We start from the raw sequence: 24,052 nt of genomic DNA, 5'->3' as shown, positions 1-24,052 counted from the left end.
AATGTAACTCATACCTTTCACCTTCCCAGCTTTTCCCTTAAGATGCTGGCTGCAACCTGAGGCAGAAGAGGCCAGGCGGTGCAGATCACAGCCTGAGGACATGACAGTGAGTCAGGGAAATGCCTCTTCCGTGTAGCACCACTGCTTGGAAGCATCCCCCTGTCCTGTACTGGGTTACACTGGGTATATTTTGAATGAACAAGTTCTGAAAATAAGCCAGGCCCCCAGACTTTCCCCACCTCCATGAAGGATTGCTAAAACTCATGATTGACTCAGCCGGGTGGACGAGCAGCTTCACCCTTCCCTAAAAATAGACCAAGTAGTTCATCCTCTCAACATAGCCCAGTGCTCAGCGATAAAGTCAGCTGCCAGAGGCCACTGGGAGGCAGTGAACAGGACCGAGGTGTGGGGAGTGGAGCAGGGCTCCGCTAGGATACTCTAAGTGCTGCCCAGCCGTAAGTTTCACGGAGATTTTTCCACTGGGACATTGTGACAGAGCTATTGGGACTATCGAGACCTCTCTGTAAGTAATTTCGGGGTAGATTTGAGAGGGGTGAGGTGTTGCATGAATACAGAGCTCTGGTTGACGTGAAAATATAGGGCAAACGAGGACGCTCGGGACCTTGTACTATGAAAGGAGTGGTGGCAGCTCATAGAAAGCTGTGGATTTTATTGGCCTAGAATTTGCTAAATCCCCCAAAGCACCTAATATTTGGTCTGGCTTTGCATCATTGTCTTGGGTGCTTGGGCATGTTCAAAGTGGAAGCAGAGCATTATACATGCGTGCTTTTCCCTCCTCCCAAAACATTGAAGTTCCTAGGTTTTAGGCTTAAATTTATGTGTCTACTCGCTCACTGCTCTCTACTCTGTGTCTACTCTCTTCCCCAAAAATGCTGTGAGGTACTAGGATTGTGGCCCCTGTGATCAGCAACAGGAAAGAAAATACGTACAGGATTTAGACAAGCCAGGTAGTCACTTTGGGGCAAGGGTGGGATAAATTGTTGATGTTACAACCATGTTGAACCGTGTTCAAGACTGGTTGCAACACAGTAGTCATCAAGGACTTCAGAGGGAAATGAGCTTCGCTTCAGCTTACATCCCTGGGATGAGTAGGATTAGGTACGGAGGGAACTTCTTCCCCTTACTCTTCTATCCTAGGCTCCAGGGAGGTCTGAGGAATGTGTTTGTCACCCTGAGCCAAATAAAGGGCTTCAGAAGGGAATCTGCTGGGTTAAGAGCATTAAGCTGGACATACCACTCGTAGTTGTGCTCATGCATGGGGAGAAACTCCAAAACCCTGCACAGCTCCATAGGACACAGCTTGTGTGTCTACCTCTGCGTATCTCATGGTTTCTGAAGCTATTTAGCTATCAAAGTTCTGTGTCACGGACAAAAAGAGAGAGAGAGGGGACTCCAGGCCCATGGGTTGGTGCTCAGTCACTGTCTGAAGGGCCTGATCCCAACACCCTGAGCTAAATGTAGTGCTGTTCTCATGCATTCAGTGATGGTTGTGCTTCCTTCTGGGATACACGTCCTGTTGATTGTTGCAAGTACAGAAATTCTTTAACTTCCTCCACTTCCCTCCAGCTCTTCAGTTTTCATCCAAGTTTTTGCTGGAAAATATCTGAAGTAGGTTCTTTTTTTTTTTTTTTTTTTTTTTTTTTTACTAGGAAAAAAGGGACCTGTGGTAAGAGAGGTGAAGTTGGTCCTTCAAATATATGTCACTTAATGAGAACAGCCAAAATATGAAAATTTGTGTTCTTGTCCAGGCAAAGGGGTAGATAATCCCACTTCTGGCAATTAAGGGATGCAGCATGGGTGGAAATTTGTAGGAATTTCCTTGATTGGATGCAGTATTTTGCAGGATACAGAAGCCTCTTTTCTAGGGGAAATCAGGCTGGGATTCCCCAACTCTATTGCCAAGGAGGATGGAAATCCTTCTTCAGCACCAGTAAAAACTCTGGTTTTGGATCAGAACACAGTGGCAGGAAACTTTGCTTTTAGTACTGTAAAGCCTGGTATTTTACTCTTTTAAAGCCAACCATTTCTCTCCTCCCCCCTCTTCTCACTGGCAGCTTGCCTCATTCAGAAACAAATGGAAATACTGAGGAAACTCAATAGCTACAAGTGGGTTGGGAGGTTTCTCTTTAAAGGACAATTTTTTTTTTTCTTTTTTTTTTTTTTTTGGCTCTGGCTCTTTCTTCCAAAACAGTATTCAGATTTCTTGGCTGTCAGTGATGAGGAGCTGACAGCAGCCTGGAAACTCCATGATAAGAATAGAAAGCAGAGGCAGGAGCTCAGCAGCTCCTCATGCTGCATGGCATCCCTGCAATGCCCCCATATAAACTCCGTGGCGTGGCCAAAAAAATGCTTAAAGATGCTGCAGCCCCGATCCCAGCCGCAGAGGGGCCAGTGATGCTTGCAGCAGACATTCCCAAGGTATCGCTTCTTTGCGGTGGCTGGAGAGGGCTTCCCTTAAAAGGCCTGGTATTTGCGGCATGCCAAGAAGCCCTCTCCCCAGGCATGGGTTATTTCGGTGGGTTGCTCTGTGTTGCTTTCCCTAGGAGGGCTTTGGGGGGAGGAAGTTGCTATCTCGCATCACCTTCCTGCACAGCAGTCCTCAGGGGAGCAGATGCTGGTCCACGGGAGCAGCGCAAGCAGGCAGGGGGACACGCAGCTTGGCAGAGGGGTTAGGGCTGAAAAGTGTCCCGGTACCAGCACAATGGGTGAAATGGAAAAAAGAGGGGAAGAGAAGCAGCTAGGCTGTATGGCATAATGGTGGTTATCACCACTTCCATGAAAAAAAAAAAACAAACCTGTGTGAATAACAGTTGAAGAGTTGCTGGAGGATACAAGCACAGTACCAGCGTAAGCAGGATGTGCAGTACATGTAGGCTACCCAGTGACACACAGCAATTTATTAAACCCTCACTCAGCTTTTATCAACCCCTTGCAAACAGGAGGGCAACATGAAGAAGGAGGCAATGCCCAGCTGATCATCAGGGCTCCTCTGCCTTCTCCAGGCACTTCATACCCCAAAAAATGCAGGGGAACTGACCCAGGGAAGGTTAAAGCCCTCTGTAAGGAACGCCAAACCCCCAGCAGCTGGCGCACTGGGGAAGGCCACGTCCCCAAGCAGCAATGCCACCCGCAGCTGTCTCTGGGCGAAGCTTCTTGGCGTTTTTTTGGTGCCAGGAATAGAGTCCTGCACATTCCTGGATTTTTGCGATGGTCAGAAATAGCCCCGAGCTGCCTCAGGCAGACACCCAGCTCTGCCTGAAGCTAAATTTTCCTGGGAGCTGTTTAAATTACCTGGGGGTTGTGATATTCCTCCTGCAAAGGGAAGTCCAGCTGCCACCGAGGAGCCACAAACATTTGCAGAAGTGACTGAAGTTCAGGGACCATCAGTTTGGAGGTGCTAGAAACAAGACACTCTTCAGTAGCTTTATTTTCCTTCACCCCTTCCCACCCCTTAGACTTGCAAACTCATCTTTATACACATACAAAATGTGAATTGTTCGGCTACCATTCAGTAAACAATTCCTTAAATATGAAATAGCATTTTAAATGTTAGTTTCCTCTTCAACACATTTGCTCTTTAATTACATTATTTGGTTTCACTCATGCTTAGCACCTTCTCCTGATTTTGGCACTTTTTTTCCAGCCTACTTCCCATCCCAAATTTCATATATTAGCTCTGTGTGCCAGAGCTGCTCACAGGATTGCAACATATGGCTTGCAGACAGTGCAAATTCTCTCTTAATCCCTTTCCAAAGAGAATGGCTTACACTTTTTGATGTGTGTTAGTCATTACATTTATTATCTACATCAGGGATGCCCCCCACTTCCAAATCAGGGATCTATTGTACCAGAAAAAAGTGTTATGAATTCATATGATTTTTGTTAGTTATCTAACTATAATCAGTGGTGTTCTTACCTCTGAAATTAAAATCTCACTTCTAAAGGTAAATTGCTAGCCCATGCGGTTTCCAAAAAAAAAAAAAAAAAAAAAAAAAAGTGGACCAGAACAATCAAAAACCAGGTGACTTTAAAAACAAAAAAACAAAAACATGTTTACAATTGCTGCTGTCTCACGTAATTGGCCAATTCACAGAAAAAAAAAAAAAAAAAAAAAAGCTTGAATTTGAAATCCTCACTGTCCTTTGTAGAACTGAAAATGAGAGAAAATTCTGCGGTTTGCAAACAGAGCAAAGTGTAATCAAGGAGCCAGGGAGCACCCATGAGGATAAGCAGGATGCTTCCAAGCATCGCTGGCCCTCTCTTTTTAATAGCGGCTGCCAAATATCCCGTAGATGCTTCCCAACACAGCCTTGTACCGTGATTTTTCCCCTTCCTTTGGAAAAAGCCACGCATGGCATTTTAATATGTGCTAAAGCCCTAAGAGCAGGTCACGAAGATGCTAAGAGAGAGCAAGAAAACCCCTTCTCCCCCCACCACTGCCCTTCCCTGAGGACCCTTCACCACAGCACCCAGGACCACTCACCCTTGGCAGCCTGAAATTGGGGCAGGGAGGCCACCTGCCCTGCTCCCCTCGGCGTGCATCTCCTCCAGCACAGCCTCCCCAGCACCAGGGCCACCAGAGCTTGGGCTGCAGGCAGAGATTTAAGCCTTTCCCCACTGACCGAGCACCGCCAATGGGCTGCCCGGCTCCTGGATTAAGCAGCAGCACCGGTTTCCCAGACAGCTTTTATGGGTGCTCACCCAGCCGAGCAAATCCCCCCGGCCCAGCCACGGAGCGACGCCGGGATTTAAGAGCTCTTTTTGTCCTGGGACCGATCCTCTGGGAGGCAAGGGTGGGAAGAGGACAGGGTGGGTGTGATTCAGCACATGCAGCTCTAATATCTGGGGATAGAGGTGCTCAGAAAGGGGGTCCGGCTCTAGCAGGGGGCAGGGAGTTTCGAGGTTTCACCAACACATGTGTTGGAGACAAGCAGGTAGGAACGGGGCACGTATTCACCATGCAGCCTCAATCAGGGGACCCTGCTGGTAATGACCTTCCAAATGGTTTAACACATGACTCATATCAGGCAGCAAGGAATGGCTAAAATTGCCCCAAATTCTAAGAAAGCAGCCAGCCTAGAATATCACAAACCCAGGAAACCAGGAGCATCTCCTTGTTGACTCACCTCCACCCTCCTGGAAAAGAGAGTCCCTCTTCAGTGTAAAGAAACTGCTGTTTTCCTGCCCTGATTTCCCAGAGCTAAACTCTGGGACGTGGGTCCTTTTGCTGCCACCAGCCTTTGGGTGTAGGGTTTTGTGTCCTGTGCTGTAGACTGAACAACATCTCACTGTGCCCAAGCAGTGCTATGAGACCATAACATATCTGCACACCATGGCATAGGACGTGCCAGGTCCACAGGACACGATTAACACAAAATTAGCCTGCAGAGGAGCAACGGGAACTGAAAACTAACTCAAAAGTTTGTCTGCAGCGTTGCAACGTGTGGCTGTCAGAGGATACTGTTTTTGCTGGCTGGGAGGGGATGCACTCCGGAGCACCACTCCCTTGGGCAAGCAAAGGGAGAGCCAGGACCCTGGCACAACTTGCACCAGAGGCTTTCCCTCTCCCCCTGGCTTGTGCAAACCCTGTGCAAGTGGAGCTGAGCTCAGGTCCCGTTACACAACCCCACAAGAGGTGCACCCGGCAGCACAAAGGGCTTTGCTTAGCAGCTGTGTTTGCTCAGGACGGCTGATTTTGGGAGCAAAGCCGATGACATGTGGTTGGCCGGGCAGCCTGGGAGATCGGTGCTGAGCTTGCAGCTTCCTTTTTTAATAGGTGACTCAGGCACTCAGTAGCTCACTGGGGTTGGAGGTTGGAGCCAGGCTACGAGGGAGTGCCGGCTGCGGCCGTGGTGGACACCAACAGGTGGGTAGCGTGGTTTCTCTGTAGGATAAAGAGGTTTAAATAGAAATCAGAGATAACAGAGCTGCCGTGTTACTGGAGAGATGGGGTTTTCTCAGGGGAAGGAGGGAGAATGCACTTTGCTAGGAATTTGTTTTCTGTTTCCTGGGAATTGGCTCTTAATTGCAGCACAAAGAGCCCTGTAATATTACTTTCTGCAGAAGACAGAGCAGTGATTTATGGGCAATAGCTGAACATGAAGTGACTGAATTTTTAGATGTGTATTTAAGAGTCTTTTTCCCCATTCTCTTTCCTTTCCCCTTCTTCCCCCCATGTCTAGAAAGGTCAGTGAGTAGAGGTGGAGATGAGGAATGATTTTCCTCCATTGCAGGGCTTATTATCTCTACAGCTTAGGGTTGATTATCTCAGAACACCACATCTGAGCCCAAGCCTGGTGCCAGGAGGGGCGTACTCTTCCTCCCCATGTTTAGTTGAGGGGAGCAATTTTCCTAAACAGGGTCCCCCAAAAAACAACTCCATCCCTCCCTGTTCACCCAGGGCACAGCTGATGGGGCAGAGGGGCTGCCTCTGGACCTGAGCTGCAAGCACGGGGCAAAGCAGGAGCTGAAGGGACCCCAGGAGCTGCTCCTGAGGGACATCCTTCCCATGGTACATGCAGCGTGCAGTTTGTCTGGTGCCAGGCACTTGCACAAAGGGGGGCTCGGCAAGGAGGCATGGCAGGGAGGAGCATTTACCGTGTCCTTTGCTTAGAAAGTAGCACTGTGGGTGGGAGATCTCAGGTGCTCTTTTCTTCCCTTTTAGCTCCTGGGGATGCTTTAATGGTCAAAACACTGGGGTTTAAATCTCTGGGGCCACAGTCAACCAACAGTAGTAGTTGAAACAGTCAACCAGCAACAGATAGGACATGTCCCTCAGCTCTTTGATGGATGCCCATGGGTGCCAGCAGAGCCCTTTTCTCCAGCAAGGCAGAAACGAAGAGCCCAGCACAGGTCTCAAACTGGGTCTCCATGCTCTCAGTCTCCCACACAAGTCAGACAATAAATAACACACCCTGTTGGCACAGCACCCTTTGGCTTTGCTTTAGCATCCTCAGCTGGGAAGCCCTTGAGATGCTCCGGGTGCTGTTTGGGTGCCATTAGGCACATGCACGTGACAGCCAGGCTCTCTCGTTAGCAAAATGAAGTTCTGTTCTTCCTCTCTTATCTATAATTAGCCATTTAAAGGGTGGCAACAGCCTGTTTCGTCAGGCAGAGCCTCATGGAGCAGTGCAGCACCCGACACCTGCCCAGCTGCTGCCAGCAGCCCCTGTCTAAGGCAGGCAGCAGCTAATTATATCCTTCATTAAAGCAGAAACCCCGTGGCCTTTAATCCATCCGAGCTAAAGGATGAGGGAAGAGGCAGCTCTGAGGCTGGGCTGTTTTCCACTGCTGGAAAGCTTCATCCAGCTGCATCCGTGGCTGTTCTTTGTGCAGCATCTCCCCACCACAGGCCAGTACAGATAATTTTGGGACAGCAGTGATACCCATAGCCTGGGGTGCAGGGGATTTTTTCTCATTAAACATTACCAGCCCAGCTCTAGGATGTGGGGATGCTTTTCCTAAGCTCTCAGCACTCAAGTGGTTAAGTGTAGCAGTGCTGGTGTCAGCCAAAGCAGGCTCTCTGCCTTGCTGTGAAGAGCTCCCACCTCCTACAGGGAGTTTTTAGGAGCTTTTTCACTGTGGCCATGCCCTTACAGAGGGCTTGGTGTTCATTTTCCCAGCCAGAAAGCAATTGTGCTTGGTTTTCTTTCTGCTCTAAAGATAGTAAGGTCGTCTCTTCCCCAGCCCTCACCTTTGCTATTAGTGGGAGGTTTTGCCAAACCTCGTTACCTTGCAAGGAAAAAAGCTTCTGGCTTCCAGATGGATTGGACCCCATTTGCTTTTCCAGTAGGCAATTCAGCAGTAGTAGGAGAAAAAAAAAAAAAAAAAAAAAAAAAACAGATTCCCTGGCAAGATTTATCAAAGACCTCTTCAAAGCTTGCTGCAGCTAATTCAGCACATGCTTCAGTGCTATTCTCACAGGGCATGGCCATGTTAAGGAAAGACCATGAAATCCCAAGTACCTGCACTGGCTATTACTTCACTTTCCCTTTTTACAGAGGGAAATGTGTGCCTCAGTCCTCCCAGCAAAGGGAGAAGCCCTCTGCAGCAGATAGAGGGGTTTGTGTTAGCAAGCATCAGCACTGTCTCCTTTAAAATTGGGTGTCCCAGCAATGCCTTGACCCTCTCCTCCTCATTTCTAAGGTATTGATCATCTTGAAAAACCAGGCATCCAGTCAAAGTCTTGAGCAGAGGGGGAAAAATCTGATATCTTGCAGTTTCACAGCCTATCTGAAGATGTACCAGATCTGCCCCAGCTGTGCCTCTATCTCCACTGGCTATGGACGGATAATTAATTTTGTTTTGGTGTTTAACCTGCAGACAGCAGAAATCAGGGGAAGAAGCCCCATATTTACGTGGTGACTTAGGAGAAAAAAAAAATAAAAGGAAAAAAGGAGAGACATTAAGGAAATCTTTTCTGTTTCCTCTCCTCATGTCCTGCTTATCTCTGGCAGAACCAGGCAGCTACATCTGCAATGCTTCCAGCTGCTTCTGCATGGATCCAGCCTTGGTTTTGCATCAGAATGCCTGGGCACCTGCAGAAGCAGCTGGAACCCAGGATGAAAGAAACACCCGCCGGTGTCTGACCATCCCAGTGGGGTCCCTCTGCTCTTATCTCAATGCCTGGTTGGTGTTGTGGACTAACACGTCTATCTCACGGGAACTGGTATTTCATCTGAAGCACCAGCTCCTGGAATCCTGTTAGCACGTAATGTTAACTGTTGTCACTCCAAAATAAAAGCAAAGCCAATCTCCTTTGGTATTTCACAAAAAAAAAAAAAAAAAAAAAAAAAAGCTGGAAAATCTGACCTCAAAACCCAGAAAACAAAGGAAAGAGTCATTAACTTTATTTACAAAATCTCATGGTTTGGGGACTGCGATTTGAGGGCAAAGAACACCGGAACTGTGGCAGTGTTTGCAATGTGCACATATTAAAAAGTATATCAGCCCTTTCCTGGCTGTGCAAAGGCTGGATTTGTGGAGAGCGAGCCCATTGTTCAAACAGAAAGCATTGCAAATACCGCTCTAAATCCGAATGCAGCAGTGCAAGCCTGCAAAAAGAGAGAAGCTTCTCGTGTTTTGGCAGTGGTAACAGAGAAACGACAGCTCTGGCTAACCCGGAGGGCTAAGAAGCAGCACACAAGTGCAGAGCTCTCTGCATGTCTGTGGTGGGATATAGGAGGCAGAGCTGGCCATTCTGCTCACACCTAGCAGAGTGATGCAAAAATAAGTTTTTCAGTGGGGATTTGGAGTTGTCCTGTTGTTGGGAAAGTGAAGCTATCTGTATTTGAGCCATTCATTTTGATACATCCTCATCCTGAGGGGGAGTGGAAGCCCGGGCTCTTAAGGGGATGGAGATCATGGGAGGGGGTGCAATGGGTGGGAGTGAGGGAACATGGGCTGGGTACGGGCTGGCCACGCGTGACTGCTCTAGCCAGTGGTCCCTCTGCACACCTCTGGTCTGGCTGATAGCTCACCTCCTCCCAAAATAGCTGTTTCTTCATGAACTAGACAGGAACATCCCCAGCTGGAGTCATCTCCATGGGAGGCAGCTGAACAAAGGCCGGAGGAATGCCAAATATCTCAGGAATGCCATGCTGGGCCCCAGTAGGCCTCACGGGGACTGGTGCAGCTCAGCTCATCACATCTCTAAGCTAAGAGAAGGGCTCATTCCTCTGGCTCTGCTGCAGACCCCAAGCTATGTCTGTGGGCAAGTCTCGTAGCCTCATCATCTCTTGGTTTCCTGAAGGGGAGAGATGAAGATAAATGGGTATAACTGCTTGTGAGACATGCTGACAGCAGGGGGAAGTGGTCACGGAGCAAAAACAGTAGGAATTGGCTTAAGTTCAACACGCATAGCTCCTTCACATCCACCGACTTGTTTCATTTTGGTGATAGCCTTGTCTAGGGATGCAGGGGTGGGTGCAGGATCTGTGCCACAGGCAGGATGGTGGCATCAGGCCACTGCCTGGTGGGTTGCTCTCAGGTTTCACCATCCATTCTGACATGGGGGCAGTGCAGATGCCCACGTTTTCTCCCTAAAACAAAAGGGCACGATGGTAAATTTGGGGAGAGGGGCAACCACCTGGGGGTCCAGGAAGAATGGGTGCGCAGATAGCAGCTCGTGGAGGAGACGTGCCCTGCTTTCACTATGCCAGCGTCCCCGTGGAAACATAACTCACCGCGCCCACCGGTCTATGTTTCAGATGAGAGGACGCGGTCATTTTTAGACGTATCAGACAGCACAAGGCGCATACTCCAGCAAGGACGAGGGAGGTGCTCTTCGCTCTCTGTGAAGGAGCTGTCGGCTCGCTACCTCTCCCAGGCAGCTGCTGCTGCTGCTCACAGCGGCCCCACACAGCCGGTAAGCGCCGCGGCATCCCAGCTATGTCCCGTCCCAGCCAGGGGCCGTGGGAGGGTGAGGGAGAACACGTCTGGTTTCACAATGCTGGAGGAACACGGCATTTCTTTTCCAAGAATGACCAGACCTCCTTGTTTTTTGCATATATCATTTAAATATAGCACATAAATAGCATATAAATATATAATGTAAAAATGCCATGCTGTAAGAGGTGCTGGTATGCATTGTGTCTATATATGATGTACATGCTGCATATACATACAGACACATTCATATATGTACACATACAAACACATGCCCAAACACGCAAACACACATCTACCTCCACTACCCCATGCGTATGTTTGTTCATTATAAGATATCCAATATTTGTATGTACGTGTTTGCACACTCACATCCACGCAGCAACACGTACACCTCTGTGCTATACCCATTCCAACACACAAATCTGATGGGTCCCAAATTTGCCCCTTGTACGGAGGTGGAAATGGGAGCATCAGCAGAGGATCCAGTGAGTCATCCAGCCTAACGTGATCACTGGGTCATAGGATAGCTCATGTTGTACATGGTATGAAGCACTAAGCTACGTTTGTCCCTCTTGCCTGGCTTTCCCACGTTGGACCCACACTGGACTGAGGCTACGCAGGGAATGAGTCCTGCTCAGCAATGTACAATAGTCCATACAGCTTGCTAAGAAATGTTTCTTTACCAGAAATGTCCCATCATCAGAATCTATACAAAATGAAACTTTCTAATTAACCTGCATTGCAGTAAGGTGTTCTGGTTGGGAAAGAAAAATAAAAGTGTGAGAAAAAAAAAAATATATATATATATGTATATATATATTATTATTATTTCAAAACAACTTTTCAATGACCTTTAACTTCACAATTCATAATGCCCTTACAAATGTAGATATGTTTTGTCTTAAAAATATTGCCGTATAAAGAAAAATATTGGCCAAATCGAGCTTTGGATAAATCAGGGTGGGTTCTTTTGTTGTTGTTTTTTTTTTTTTTCCCTGACTCTGAACAAATGTGTCCAGGTTTCATTTGTCCACTGAAACTTGCAGAAAAAAATATTTCTGCTCAACCTGAGATAAGAGCTGCCAGCAATTCAAAAAACCCTCACCTGTAATGGTTTCCAGCTCCCGATAATAGACACATATATATATACAGATATCGTATGTGTCTGCCTATGCAGTTTGGTCATTTCTCCCTGTGTCTTTTCCAGACAACTGTGAAGGACAGCTCCACTCCTTCTTCTGACAGACAGAAAACAAGCAAGGTAAGAAGTGTTACAGATAAGCACCCTTATCTAACTGCATATTTGTGGACTGTGGTGGAGTGTGATTTATACACCCATGCCAGGCAGCAAGGAGTGCTTTCATACTGAATATAGCTATCAGCTGCTGAGCTGCCTTTCCCCACATTTAGAAGTTCTGAACAGATTCAAAAAAAAAAAAAATTATTTTAAAAATTGCATTCAAAGTATGTTGGTTCATATGAACAATTTGCATTTGACACTTGCTGCAAAATATGCTGATTTTGGTATTCTGGTGTTTTGTCTTGTTGGTTTGTTTTTAGTTTTTCTTTTTACTAATGTTCAATACTTATTTTTAGCCAGAACAATCTGTGTGTTAACAGAGTGAAATAACATCGCGCGCCAGTGCTTTGAGCAACAACTAATAATATTCCAGGCATAACTCTACAGACGTAACTCTAAAGGCATGCCAAGGATTAGCAGATCTGTTTACTGAAAGGAAAGCCACCAGGATTATAGTCCTTTTTAGATAATGATTATAGGCTTCAAACACCTTCCCTTTGGATAAATGTCAATCCAGTGCAGGTCACAGGTATTCAGTTCGGTATTCGGCTGATATGTGGTGAAAATTCCCAAGTTAAGGAATAAAATGCAGAAAGTAAGACTCAAATGTAGGCTACACAGCCAGTCCAGCCCATCATGACTGCAACTTTTGTTCAGTGCTGTACCAGCATTGCTGTGAAATCCAGCTGAATTCAGTCTGAGTGCATCCAAACATAAACTGAGTTAGTTCACAGGCTAAGGGAGCAGAATTAGAGAAGAATAATGCTTGAAAGAAAGGCTTAAAAGAATAGGAATTAAAAGCAACTGCACTGTGACATGATCTAACAATGATATATTGCCTTCAGGCTCCATAGCAGGTGAATTACTCGTTCTTACAGGACAGGCTAAATGTGAGCAGTCTTAAGGGGACATCAGTTAGCCTCATGCCTGTCCAAGTGTCCAAGTCAAAAAAGTTTTACTTCACTCTCTAACTGTGGAACCATCCATCTATTTTTATACAAATGATGCTGTGGGGTATATGCATTGAGTCCAGCAGAAGAAATCATCACTCAAACATCCTTTCCCAAGCCCTCACTCCTGTGCCATGGACAGCACTAGGGGTGTTACCAAAAACCTATCACACTAGCTGCCCGCCCCAAAATAGGATGTCTTCATCAGCTCACTTTCACACTTTTATTTGGTTCCCTCTCACTGTTTTATCCCTGAGACCTCTTCACAAATAGCTCCTTGGCTTTTTCCCGGGGCCATATCAAATGCAAACTCATTTTAGGTTCCCACACTGCCCTGAACACCTGGGGGCAGGAGGCAGAAGTTCACTCTTATTTTGCTACTCAGAGATAAGCCTTCTTTACATTATCCTTGTGGTCGATCTCTCTTGCTGACAGTACAAATTGGGCCTCTCTGTTGCGCTGTAGCTGGATGGAAACCTGGAGAGTGTAGACTAACCACTGCGCATGCCCGGATTAGAGACCTTGCTTTAGAGCACGTTGCTGTGGAACCAGAGCTAACACCGCGACTGGAGTGTGTGCAGTGGTGTGATGCTTTGGAGTGCTGTGTGCTACTGAACCCAAGGTATGGAGCTCAGCAGGTGCATGGATTTCCCTTGCTGGGCTGGCTTTTACATTTGCCGTTCTCACTACTAATGGCCACTGGGCTCTGGGGTAAGAGATAATGCTGACGTTTACAACTGTTTCCCTAAAGATGGCAGAGGCTCAGAAATCATCTCAAGTTGCCATCAAGAAAATGGAAGAGGACTTACCTCCCCCTCCCGCCCCTGGCTCAGTCCAGGTCATCCCTCCAGGGAGCCAGGATCCCAACCCACTCCCTGTGCCTCCCCCAAAGCAAGCCTTCTCCAAGTTCTACCAGCAGCGGCAAGTGAATGAGCTGAAGAGGCTCTACAGACACATGCATCCTGAGCTCAGGAAGAACTTGGAAGAAGCAGTGACTGAGGACCTGGCAGAAATGCTTAATGCCGAAGATCCCAATGCACAGGGATCTGTGAACCTGGACAAAGTTCTTCCAGGAGAGGTTCAGTCCATGCGCTGGATCTTTGAGAACTGGGCACTTGACTCTATTGGGGACCACCAAACCACAAAGAAGCTGACAGAGGAAGAGATCATTCCTGGTGGGGATGTGAAAAGTACTTCCCTGAGGTTTGAAAGCCAGTCGATCAACGGGGACAGTCTGTCAACACCAGCCAAAGATTCGGAGACAGACCTTGCCAGAGGGGATGTGCATACCGCCCGGTGGCTCTTTGAAACCCAGCCTCTAGACTCATTAAACAAACTGTACTCAGATGAAACTGAAGTGCAAGAGGCAGTCCTCAAGGAGCCTGTCCAGGGAGGCGACGTGAAAGGTGCCAGAGAACTCTTTGAAGCCCAGTCCTTGGATGCTATAGGCCGCTGCTGCTCGGTGGAGGAGAAGAGCATCCTGCAGCTCAAGTCAGAAATCCAGGAGCTAAAAGGCGATGTCAAGAAGACCATCAGGCTCTTCCAAACAGAGCCCCTCTGCGCCATCAGGGACAAAACTGGGAACATCCATGAAATCAAGTCTGTCTGCCGAGAAGAAATTCAGAGCAATGCAGTCAGAACGGCTCGCTGGCTGTTTGAGACTCAGCCGCTGGACACCATCAACAAGGACACTTCCAAAGTGCAAATAATCCGTGGGATTTCCCTGGAAGAAATAGGAAGGCCTGATGTCAGTGGAGCAAGGTGGATATTTGAAACTCAGCCTCTGGATGCCATCAGAGAAATTACTGTTGAAGAACAGGATTTCAAAGCTTCCACGGACTTTGTCACGGGGGCAGATGTCAGTAAACAGCGATTACTCTTCGAGACCCAGACTCTTGATTCTCTGAAGGGAGAAGATTCAGAAACCGTTGCAGCTAAAGAACAAGTCATTGGAGGTGATGTGAAATCTACACTCTGGCTCTTTGAAACCCAGCCCATGGAAACCCTGAAAGACAATTTTGAGGTGGGACGTCTGAAGAAAGTAGAGCTTTCAGCAGAGGAGAAGGGAGATGTGAAGCAAAGAAAACATGTCTTCGAGACCTGTCCCCTTGGCAGCATCTCTAAGGCATTTGAGGAAGAAACTACAGAAACCAGCAGGGAAGAGGTGGTGAAAGGGGACGTGAAGTCTTTCAAGACACTGTTTGAGACTCTCCCTTTAGACAGCATTAAGGAGGCTGATGCTGAGCCCATCACCAAGGAAGAGGAGAAGATTCCAGCTGGCAACGTGAAAGCTAACCAAATCCTGTTCGAGACTACACCTCTGTATGCCATCAAGGACAGCTTTGGCAATTTTCATGAAGTCACCTCTGTAAGCAGAGAGCAAGTCATCAGTGGTGATGTCAAGAACTACAAATGGATGTTTGAAACCAGGCCTCTGGACCAGTTTGATGAAAGCACCAAAAAAGTGGACATAATACGGGGAATCACAAAACAGGAGGTGGTGGCTGGTGACGTGAGAACAGCCAAGTGGCTCTTTGAAACTCAGCCCATAGATGTCATCCATCACCAAGCCATGCAAGGTGAGGAGCACTCCTCGGTGAAGCGGGAGATCTCCCAGCGGGGGGATGTGAAGACCTGTAGGTGGCTTTTTGAGACCCAGCCCATCCACACCTTGTATGAAAAGTCTGAAAAGAAACAGGAAGAGGATGTCTGCGTGCCCCAAGCTGATGTGAAATCATACACGTGGATGTTTGAGACTCAGCCTCTGGACTCCCTGAAAGGCCAGGAGGAGCAGTATTTGAAAGTCAGTAAAGCCTACAGTCAGGAGGAATTACAGGGAGTTGATGTCAAGACTGTCCGGCATCTATTTGAGACCGAACCCTTGGGCAGCAGCACCATCAGTGAAGCTGACCAAAAGAAAACCATGCGGTACTCCAGCCGTGTGGAGATACAGTCTGGAGAAGTGTCCAGAGTGAAGGAGTTCTTTGAGGCTAAGCCCTTGGATACAACAACTAAACCAACAGCAGTCGTCAAGAATGACGGGACAATTGAAGCCGGGTCCGTGCACAAATTCACCTGGCTCTTTGAGAACTACCCCATGGATTCCCTGAAGGACAGCTCTGAAGGCATCCAGGAAATCCCTCCAGAGAAAGATATCAAGGGGGGAGATGTTGGAGGCAAGAGGTTCATATTTGAGACCTACTCCCTTGACCAAATCCATGACAAAGTAGATGAGACAGAGCTCCAGAAGATCCAGAAGGACACCATGAGCAAAGCTAATGTCAAGTCTTGCACAATGCTCTTTGAAAGCCAGCCCTTATACGCTATCCAAGACAAGGAGGGGGGATACCATGAGGTCACCTCAGTGCAGAAAGAAGAAATCATGAAAGGTGACGTGAAAGGCGCACGGTGGCTGTTTGAAACGAAGCCTCTGGATCAGATCAAAAAGGAAGAAGAGGTGTTTGTGATTAGGGCTGTCACCCAAGAGGACATCAAGAAAGGAGATGTCCAGGCTGCCCGGTGGAGGTTTGAAACAGAGCCTCTTGACTCTTTCTCTGGGGGAAAGACTTCTGTGCCCAGAACAGTGGATGACGTGCAGAAGGGAGATGTTCAGTCCAACAAGCAGCTCTTTGAGTCCCAGCAAGTGGGCCAGAAGAAATATGTGCGGATGGTCAGCGTCAGCGATGTCCAGCGGGGTGATGTGAGGACGTCTACCTGGCTTTTTGAAAACCAGCCTGTGGACTCCCTTCACGGGGATGCGGACAGAAGCTCATCGATCAGTACGGTGCAGAGAGAGGACAGCCAGAAAGGGGACGTGAAACGCTGCACCTGGCTGTTTGAAACCCAGCCCATGGACACCCTTAAGGACACAGAGGTGACAGCCACTGCTGGGGCCCAAGAAGCAATCCCCCACGCAGATGTGAAAAGCACAACGTGGCTCTTCGAGAGCACACCCCTGGATAAATTCAGTGCTTCTGAAGGTAGTGGGGAAACAGAACTAAAAGAGAGGACTATGAAGGAGACTTTAGAGACACTCTGCACTTGCCAGGCTATTCAGCATGACGGGATCCTCATTGAAGCCAACGATATGGAGAGTGTGAAGATGGTGAAGTACCAGCTCAGCACCCCAGGTGCTCCAGAGATCCTGAAAGAAGAGATCGTGGGAGGCCACTTGCAAAGGATCATGCTGCAGCTCCTGCACAGGACCAACGTGGAAGCCCAGAGTGTGCTGGTGGAGGAGGACAGAGAGGGCAAGATCAAAGTAAGCTCACTGCAGCTCCTGGACCAGAGTGAAGCTGTTAAAAGCAAAGAGGACTTGAGCGGAAATGTAGCTAAGGCTCTCCAGGGCCTCCTCAGTCAAGATGCTTCCATCAAAAAGGGGATGGTCTTACAAGAGACAAAGTCAGGCTCAATGAAGATGACCCTCTACTCCCTCCTGTTCCATTCTGTCCAGCAAAAAGTTGTCAAGGGGGATGTGAAGTCAACGATAGGGAACCTGCTGGCTTCTTCTCAGGAACAGAAGGCAACCGCAACTGTTAAGCGTGAGGACAACGAGAAGGGGAACGTCCAGCTTTTCGCGAGCTGCATTGAGAAGGGAGACCTGGACTACCTGAAGAACCTCCAGCAGGAGTCAGAGATACAGTCCCTCATCTCTTCCCAGGCAGAGCAGGGGGCGGATGAAAGTGTCCCACTTGTGCAGGGGGCTAAGATTCATGTCTTAGCAAACAAAGACCAAGCAGAGAAAGTAATTGCTGAGGGAGAGTCAGGGGCCGTGGAGGGAGCAAAAAAGGTGTTCGTATGTGAAAGCGTGGGCAAAGAGGGTGCGTTACAGAAAGAGGCTGTGCATGCAGCGGGTGTGACAGGCGCCACTGTGCAATGTCTTGGGAAGCCCCAGAGCCTGCCCACAGTGATGGGAAAGGAAGAAATTTTGTCAGGGGGGCTTAAAGTAACTACAAAGTCAATTCAAAGGGTTGCGGATGTCAGCAAGAAGGCAGAGAAAGAAGAGTCCACCTCTGCTTGTTTGAAGGAACCCAAAGCTATGACGCAAGGCACAACTCAGACCCAAGTGACAGCTGAGAGGGGTGAGGTGGCTGGAGAACACCAGAGTTTGGTGACGGGGCAAGCCAGCCAGATGCAGCCAGGAGAAAAGGTCCTTGGGAGCGATCTTCAGGCGGCAATGCAAAGCCTGAGGCTAGCAACAGCAGAAGCAAAAAACATCCAGCACCACGTCCAAAGCAAGCTGCAAAAAAACAGGGAGGAGGTCCACACCGCCTGCAGGCAGCAGGCAGCCGGTGTGCAGGGGACCAAGACCCTTCAGTCAACCGTACGCCAACAGGACTCTGCATCTACCTCGCGGGAGAGCACCAGCACTGCCATCAGAACCACCACCGCTAGAGTCCAGGAGGCATCCCAGAGCCACACAAGCATGTCTCAGAAGAGTATAGCATCACACAAAAAGGTCAGTGCTTCAGAGGAAGTACAGGGAGGACAACTATTGAGCCAGGAAAACCAAGTTGTGCCCAGTAGAGATGTTAGCATTAAGGATGGCCTTTATACTGCCACGCCCGTGAAAACCTATATAAATCCTTTTGTTGAGTCTGATTACAAAGAGCAATCAGTGCAAGAAGAAAGAGATGTTATTATCAGAGGGGATGTACAGACAGCTATCCGAGCACTGCAAAGTGCCGCCACAGAACAGCGCCTGGTAGAAAAGGAGGATGTTGTCCGAGGTAATTTAAAAGCCACACTTCAGTCGCTGGAAAAGTCTAACGTTAATGTCTCCAGAGGGGATTTTAAAGCCGCTATGATATACAGAAATGCAGGGCAGTCCTATTCTGTGTGTAAAAAGAAAAATGAGACTCAAGTCATTAGTAACCAGACAGCTGTAGTGGCTTCAGGGTCGCAGGCTGATAATGACTTTCCTCCTCCTCCTCCAGTTGCTGTGATGAAAGCAGAACATTGCCCACCCTCAGCTAAAGCAACAGGAGAAGGTGCCCTTCCACCGCCAGCCTGCAAAGATGAAGCCCCAGGATGTTCTGCACCAATCCAGACCCCTCTTCCAACCCTCCCTTCTCTGTCCTGCAAACCCAGTGAGCAGAACGCTGCAGAGAAGCCCAAGATTTCTCCAAAATCAGAAATTACTGCCCCACCTAGGAAAAAACCTGTTCCCCCTCCAAAACCTGAGCACCTGCTACACGAGGCATATTGTGCCTCCACGATTAACAGCACAAGCAGATCAACCAAACCTGTCCCTCCACCACTGCCTCCAAAACCTCAAGGCCTGAGGGAGGTCAGCAAGCCAAAGCCTCCCACTGCAGAGCTGGGATTAGGTTGTGTGGAAGTATGTGAACAATCAGGCCATGTGGAGGGACAGGCAAAATGCTGCACTTTGGAGTCATCCATGGAGAAATCTGTCACGGTTCAGGGTATGAGCCCTGAGAGAAAGCTGCCTAAAGACACTGCCAAAACCCCTCTTCAACTGGCAGAGGAAAGGTACAAAGCAAGTAAAGGAAGACAGTGCAAGTCAGAAGTGGACAGTGCTAAGACTTCAAAGCCAATGCAAAACGGAGTGGTTGGCTTTCAAGTCGAGCAAGGAACAATGAGTGGGAAAGCAGCAGCTCCAGGGAGCTGCCTGGGCAAGGTAGTGCAGAGGCATTCAGAGCTGTATCAACAGGAGGACAGGTTCTCTTCAGTATCACATCCAGCCTGTCCTGGTAGAGCACAGACCCTTAACGTGCCAGGGCAGACTGAGCCAAGCACCTCCTCTGTGGGCCGCAGCACTCCTCCAAAGAGAGGAGATGACATCTCAAAAAATGCCTTGCCCAAGTTGGAAAGGGAAAGTGTGTATAATGCTTACATGTCATGGGATAGTCAGAGAGTCACGCAGCAGGTGAGTGAGAGGAGACAAATGAGTCATTCGATGTCCTTCCATCAGCAGCCAGTGAACCCCTCCAAGGAGGAACATCAGGGAAATAGCGGGCAACAGAAATGTCCCGATGGGGAGGCAGAGGCACCTGCTCAGGAGAAGCCAGCAGTCATTATGCGAGAAAAACCCAAGAAAGAAACCGAAGATGAACGTCGGAAGAGGCTGTCAGTACACAAAGAGGAGATCATGAAAGGCAATGTCAAGGAGGCAATGGAGATCTTTGAAAATCTCCGGAGACAGGAGGAACTGCAAGAGATCTTGACCAGGGTGAAGGAGTTTGAAGAGGAGACGAGCAAAGTGGATGTGAAAGCTCTGAGGAGCTTCTTTGAGAAGGTGCCTGACTGGGTGGTTCGTCAGAAGACCACCCAGGCCAAACAACAGGATAGGGCTGAGACACAGGCAAAGGACGATGCTGACAGCGTCTCCTCAGTAGAGCTGGTTTTTGGGGACCTGGAGAGAGCAAGTGCTGAGATTATTCACCTGAAGGAACAGACACTCGCCCGACTCCTGGACATCGAGGAGGCTATCAAGAAAGCTCTTTATTCTGTCTCTAGTCTCAAGTCTGAGTCAGACATCGCTGGGCTCTCCGGGCTGTTCAAGGAGTCTCTGGGGAACACCCAGAGCTCTGTGAGCAGCAGCAATATCCGCAAAATCAGCATTGTCTCAAGCAAAGCCAGGCAGGATGGAGCCACGGTGGAGACAGGGGAGGCAGCCTCTGGAGGAGGTACAAAGGTGGCAGAAAAGACCGAGGTAACCAAGTCAGAGCTAGAGGTCCCCCGCCTTGTTCACCCTCGTGTCAGCTCTCCCTCCTCACCTTCCTACATCTCCATCGAGTCTGCTGCCAGGAAACCTGCAGAATCACCCAGGACAGCACATTCTCCACGGGACATGGCCTCCCCAGACTGTCCTGATGCTCCAGGAAAGAGGGATGCTTTTGCTCAGGACGGTTTTAGCTCCTTCAACCATCCATCCGCAGGGTCTGCTGGGCGTGATAAGGCTCCCTTCGAGAAGAAACCAGAGCCCACCCAAACAAACTCCGGGCTGAACTCGGTGAAACAGCACAACCTTGGAAACGCCAACCACCAGGTCAGTGAGAAAGAGAAGTGCCCTCCGGACACCTCCAAAAACAGCTGTCACTGTGGGATGAAAGGAGGCTTTCCAGAATATTGCTCCCTGAACACCCCCAGCCCACAGAACCCACGGAGGCAGAAAAGCATCTTGGAGCTGCAGACAGGGCCTGATGGGTCCAAACTCTACGGGGCCACCCGGACTGTCACAGAGCAGTACGAGGAAATGGATCAGTTTGGCAACAAGATCATCACTTCGTCCACCACCGTCACCAAGCAGTCTGAGACGCAAACATCCTCCACCTGCGACGTGGTCTCGCACCCCCGATACGAGGTATCTGCCTCGCCCCTGTTTCGGAGGTACGTGAAGAGCCCGGGTGAAGATTTCCACACCAACGGCAGCTTCCAGGAGCCAGGAGTGGTCTTCGTCACCTTTGGCAACTCCAAGCCAAAGAAATAGGAGAACCTGAACGGCAAGAGAGAATGGTGTAAAGAAGAAAAAAGAAAGTCCACAATTAAAAAAAAAAAAAAAAAAAAAAAAAAAAAAAAAACAATTCTCCTGGTTTATCCATGTTATACACAGGGATTCATCTACACCCTAAGGACTTCTCAGGGTCATCATCTTGGTGTTTGCCTACAGACAGGACAAAGTGACACTGTCTTGACACTGGAGGGGAACAACAAACCTCGCCTGGACAAGCCAACAGACCCAGTGCTGCACCACACCCCAGAGCCCTGACACTGTTAGAAGCACAAGGGAAAAATCCATCCATGGGCATCTTAGGGCAGCTTTTTCCCCTTAAAGTACTATTTTTGGGTGGTGGGGGTGGTGGATATATCAGGCTTCTCTGAACTAATTCATAAGAAAGGATAGACAGAATCAGATGAAGAACTAACCAACCTGGTCATTGGCAAACAAATACCTATATGATATCTATCTTTTTTATCTAATTTCAGTACAGAATTGCCAAGAAGGGCATCCTAAACACACATATATGTGTATGTACACATACTGACATTGATGGGTGGGTTGGACGGGTTTTCTCTTAGGCGTTAACAAATAAAATAAAATAAAAAAGGAAAAAAAAATCTCTAATTGCTGACACTACCACAGGTGGGGGGAGGCATTTAACAGAGTTAATTTCCTAGAAATACTTGATGCTACTGAAAATTGTCACATCAAGCTCTACAGCTATTATCAGTGCTGTTCCTCCAAAGAAAGATTCAAAGAAAGATGCTCTAGATGTGACAGAATTGTTATTGCTTTCCTTTATTTTTAGAATTGTAATTTATTATTCAATATATTCAAAAAAAAAAAAAAAACTTATTTTAGATTTTCCATGCTTTCATACATGTTTATTGTTTAAATTCATTTTGAAACTTTGTAAAGCAATTTTCTTTTTATTATGACTTTGTTTTGTACATTCTCAACTCATGATTTTAGATTTTTTGTGGCTTTTTTTTTTTTTTAACTTTTACTGCTGCGTTCCGAAGGTAAACATTACCTCCAAAAATACTTCAGTCTGGTTGACTTTCTTTTGTTCAGTGCTTGTTTCCTTTCAAAGTACCTAGAAATCACCTCTCAATGAACGGGTTGAATCACACATTGCATTCTGAGTCACTCGAGTGCTTTAGTCTGTGTCATCTTTGCGATGTGGGTGGGCTATTAGCCCTGTGGCAAGCATTAATGAACCAGCTGCTGCTTGGTGCTGGTGCCTCACATCACAGGCTGGCCTCAGTTTGGGAAGGAGATGAGCTAGCCAGGAGTTTGCTCCACACATGGGAGAATGTGAGGAGCCTACAGAGCCACTGGATGGCTTCTCAGGGAGTTGGGTCCTAGAATCACGGAATCAGAGAATCATTAAGGTTGGATAAGCCCTTCAGGATCATCTGGTCCAACCACCCCCCTACCACCAATGTCACCACTAAGCCATGTCCCCAAGCACCACGTCCAACCTCTCCTTGAACACCCTCAGGGACGGTGACTCCACCACCTCCCTGGGCAACCCGTCCCAATGCCTGACTGCTCTTTCTGAGCAGAAATGTCTCCTCATTTCCAGCCTGAACCTCCCCTGGCACAACTTGAGGCCATTCCCTCTAGTCCTATCACTGGTTACCGGTGAGAAGAGGTCAACTCCTAGCTACCACCAGCCTCAAGCTACTGACTGCTGGGTCTGAGTGTAGACATTCTGGTTGATCTACTCCATCTCTCAGTGCACCATTTTACCTTTCAGCAAAAAGGGACAGTAAGCTCATTCAAAAAAAAAAAAGAAAAAAAAAAGTTTCAGTGAAACATTATGGTTAATAATTCTTTTTTTTTTTCCTCTGAGGAAAAAGAGCTCTCACTAATGACTGAGGAGCAGGACACTGGGGAAAAGGGGATGGTTTCAGAGCATACCACTTCATACCACTCAGTTCATAGCTAGGTTTTTAAATAGCAGATATCATCTCACACCATGCAATACCTTGTCCAAGGTGTTGTAGACTAGATAGGTAGATTAAATCTAAAATTGTTATTAGCCCTGGGGGAAATGCAGGATCATAATACATAACCTCTTCAACCTCCCTGAAGGATTTTTACTAAGATTAAAATAATGGAAAACGTGTTAAGAACAAATAATACTTCTCTCGTGATGCCTTGGCATTGCTGACTGAAAAAAATGGGGAAGATCTGTCATCATTCACAGAGGGTTTGAGTCTAAGAGTCGTAAACCCTGAATAGCAGTGGTTGAAAACACATTCCTACCATAACAGGTTCCTGGCAGTTTTTTCTGAGCTTTCTTGGCCCATAGAAATGTTCTTGAGGAGAATAAAGAAAAAATGGTTTGAGCTGCAGAAGTTCTGCTTCCCCGTAGAAAAGCAGGCAAGTACCCAGAGCTCTTTGGTGTGCTTCTAGGACCTTAGAAGCTGGAACGTGGCACATGCTGAAAGAAAATTAAGAATGTTGTTTTCTGTTCTGCCAAAGAATATACCAAAGGTTGAGGTAAAAGAGCAGATCACCATAAACTGAATTTCTCCAGTTTCAGGGAATCAGAACAAATAACTGCTCAAAACTCCCCAGTTCTTTCAGTAGGACCAATTGTAGAAATGGGAGAATTGGCAATTCTGAGTTCCTCCTCGTTTTTTTTAATACCACCACCTACTTATAATCTTACTTTGTTTCAGGACACCAGTAACTTGTTTGTTTCATCTCTTTTTAAGGACAGACACAGAGCAGTTTTAGTAAGCTCCAAACAGGTTGTTTGGGCAATGAAAATGATTCCACAGGAACTCAAATAAACCCGAATATCCTGCACTGCCAGTGCTTAAAAAATAGTGATCTTATTGTTTGTGCTTCTGGTTCTACAGTGTTTCTAAATATCTCAATGAGCCATTTATGAGGCTAAGATTATTTGAGATG

General features: G+C 47.7%; 1 protein-coding gene and 1 long non-coding RNA gene across 2 annotated transcripts; one reads left to right on the top strand and one right to left on the bottom strand.

Annotated features, from left to right (window-relative positions):
• The first annotated feature begins 395 nt into the window (after nucleotides 1-395).
• Nucleotides 396-22,360, top strand: XIRP1 (xin actin binding repeat containing 1). Its single transcript, XM_084507317.1, has 4 exons — nucleotides 396-523; nucleotides 10,230-10,387; nucleotides 11,618-11,671; nucleotides 13,412-22,360. The coding sequence occupies exon 4, from the start codon at nucleotides 13,412-13,414 to the stop codon at nucleotides 21,110-21,112; it is 7,701 nt and encodes a 2,566-aa protein (XP_084363443.1). The 5' UTR covers nucleotides 396-523; nucleotides 10,230-10,387; nucleotides 11,618-11,671; the 3' UTR covers nucleotides 21,113-22,360.
• LOC311430587 lies at nucleotides 8,856-10,289 on the bottom strand. The gene is made up of 2 exons (XR_014688887.1): nucleotides 10,206-10,289; nucleotides 8,856-10,061 (listed from the first exon to the last, which is right to left on the bottom strand). It is a non-coding gene; the product is annotated as an uncharacterized lncRNA (long non-coding RNA).
• Nucleotides 22,361-24,052: the final 1,692 nt, after the last annotated feature.

The sequence above is a fragment of the Aythya ferina genome (assembly GCF_964211825.1).
Source record: "Aythya ferina genome assembly, chromosome: 2".
Lineage (NCBI taxonomy): Eukaryota > Metazoa > Chordata > Aves > Anseriformes > Anatidae > Aythya > Aythya ferina.
Note: the sequence above shows the minus strand (reverse complement) of the source record. Positions and strands in the feature narration are given on the sequence as shown.

What these genes read in the sequence shown, in the direction of transcription:
- XIRP1 (XM_084507317.1), top strand. Translation starts at nt 13,412, where the DNA reads ATGGCAGAGGCTCAGAAATCATCTCAAGTTGCCATCAAGAAAATGGAA.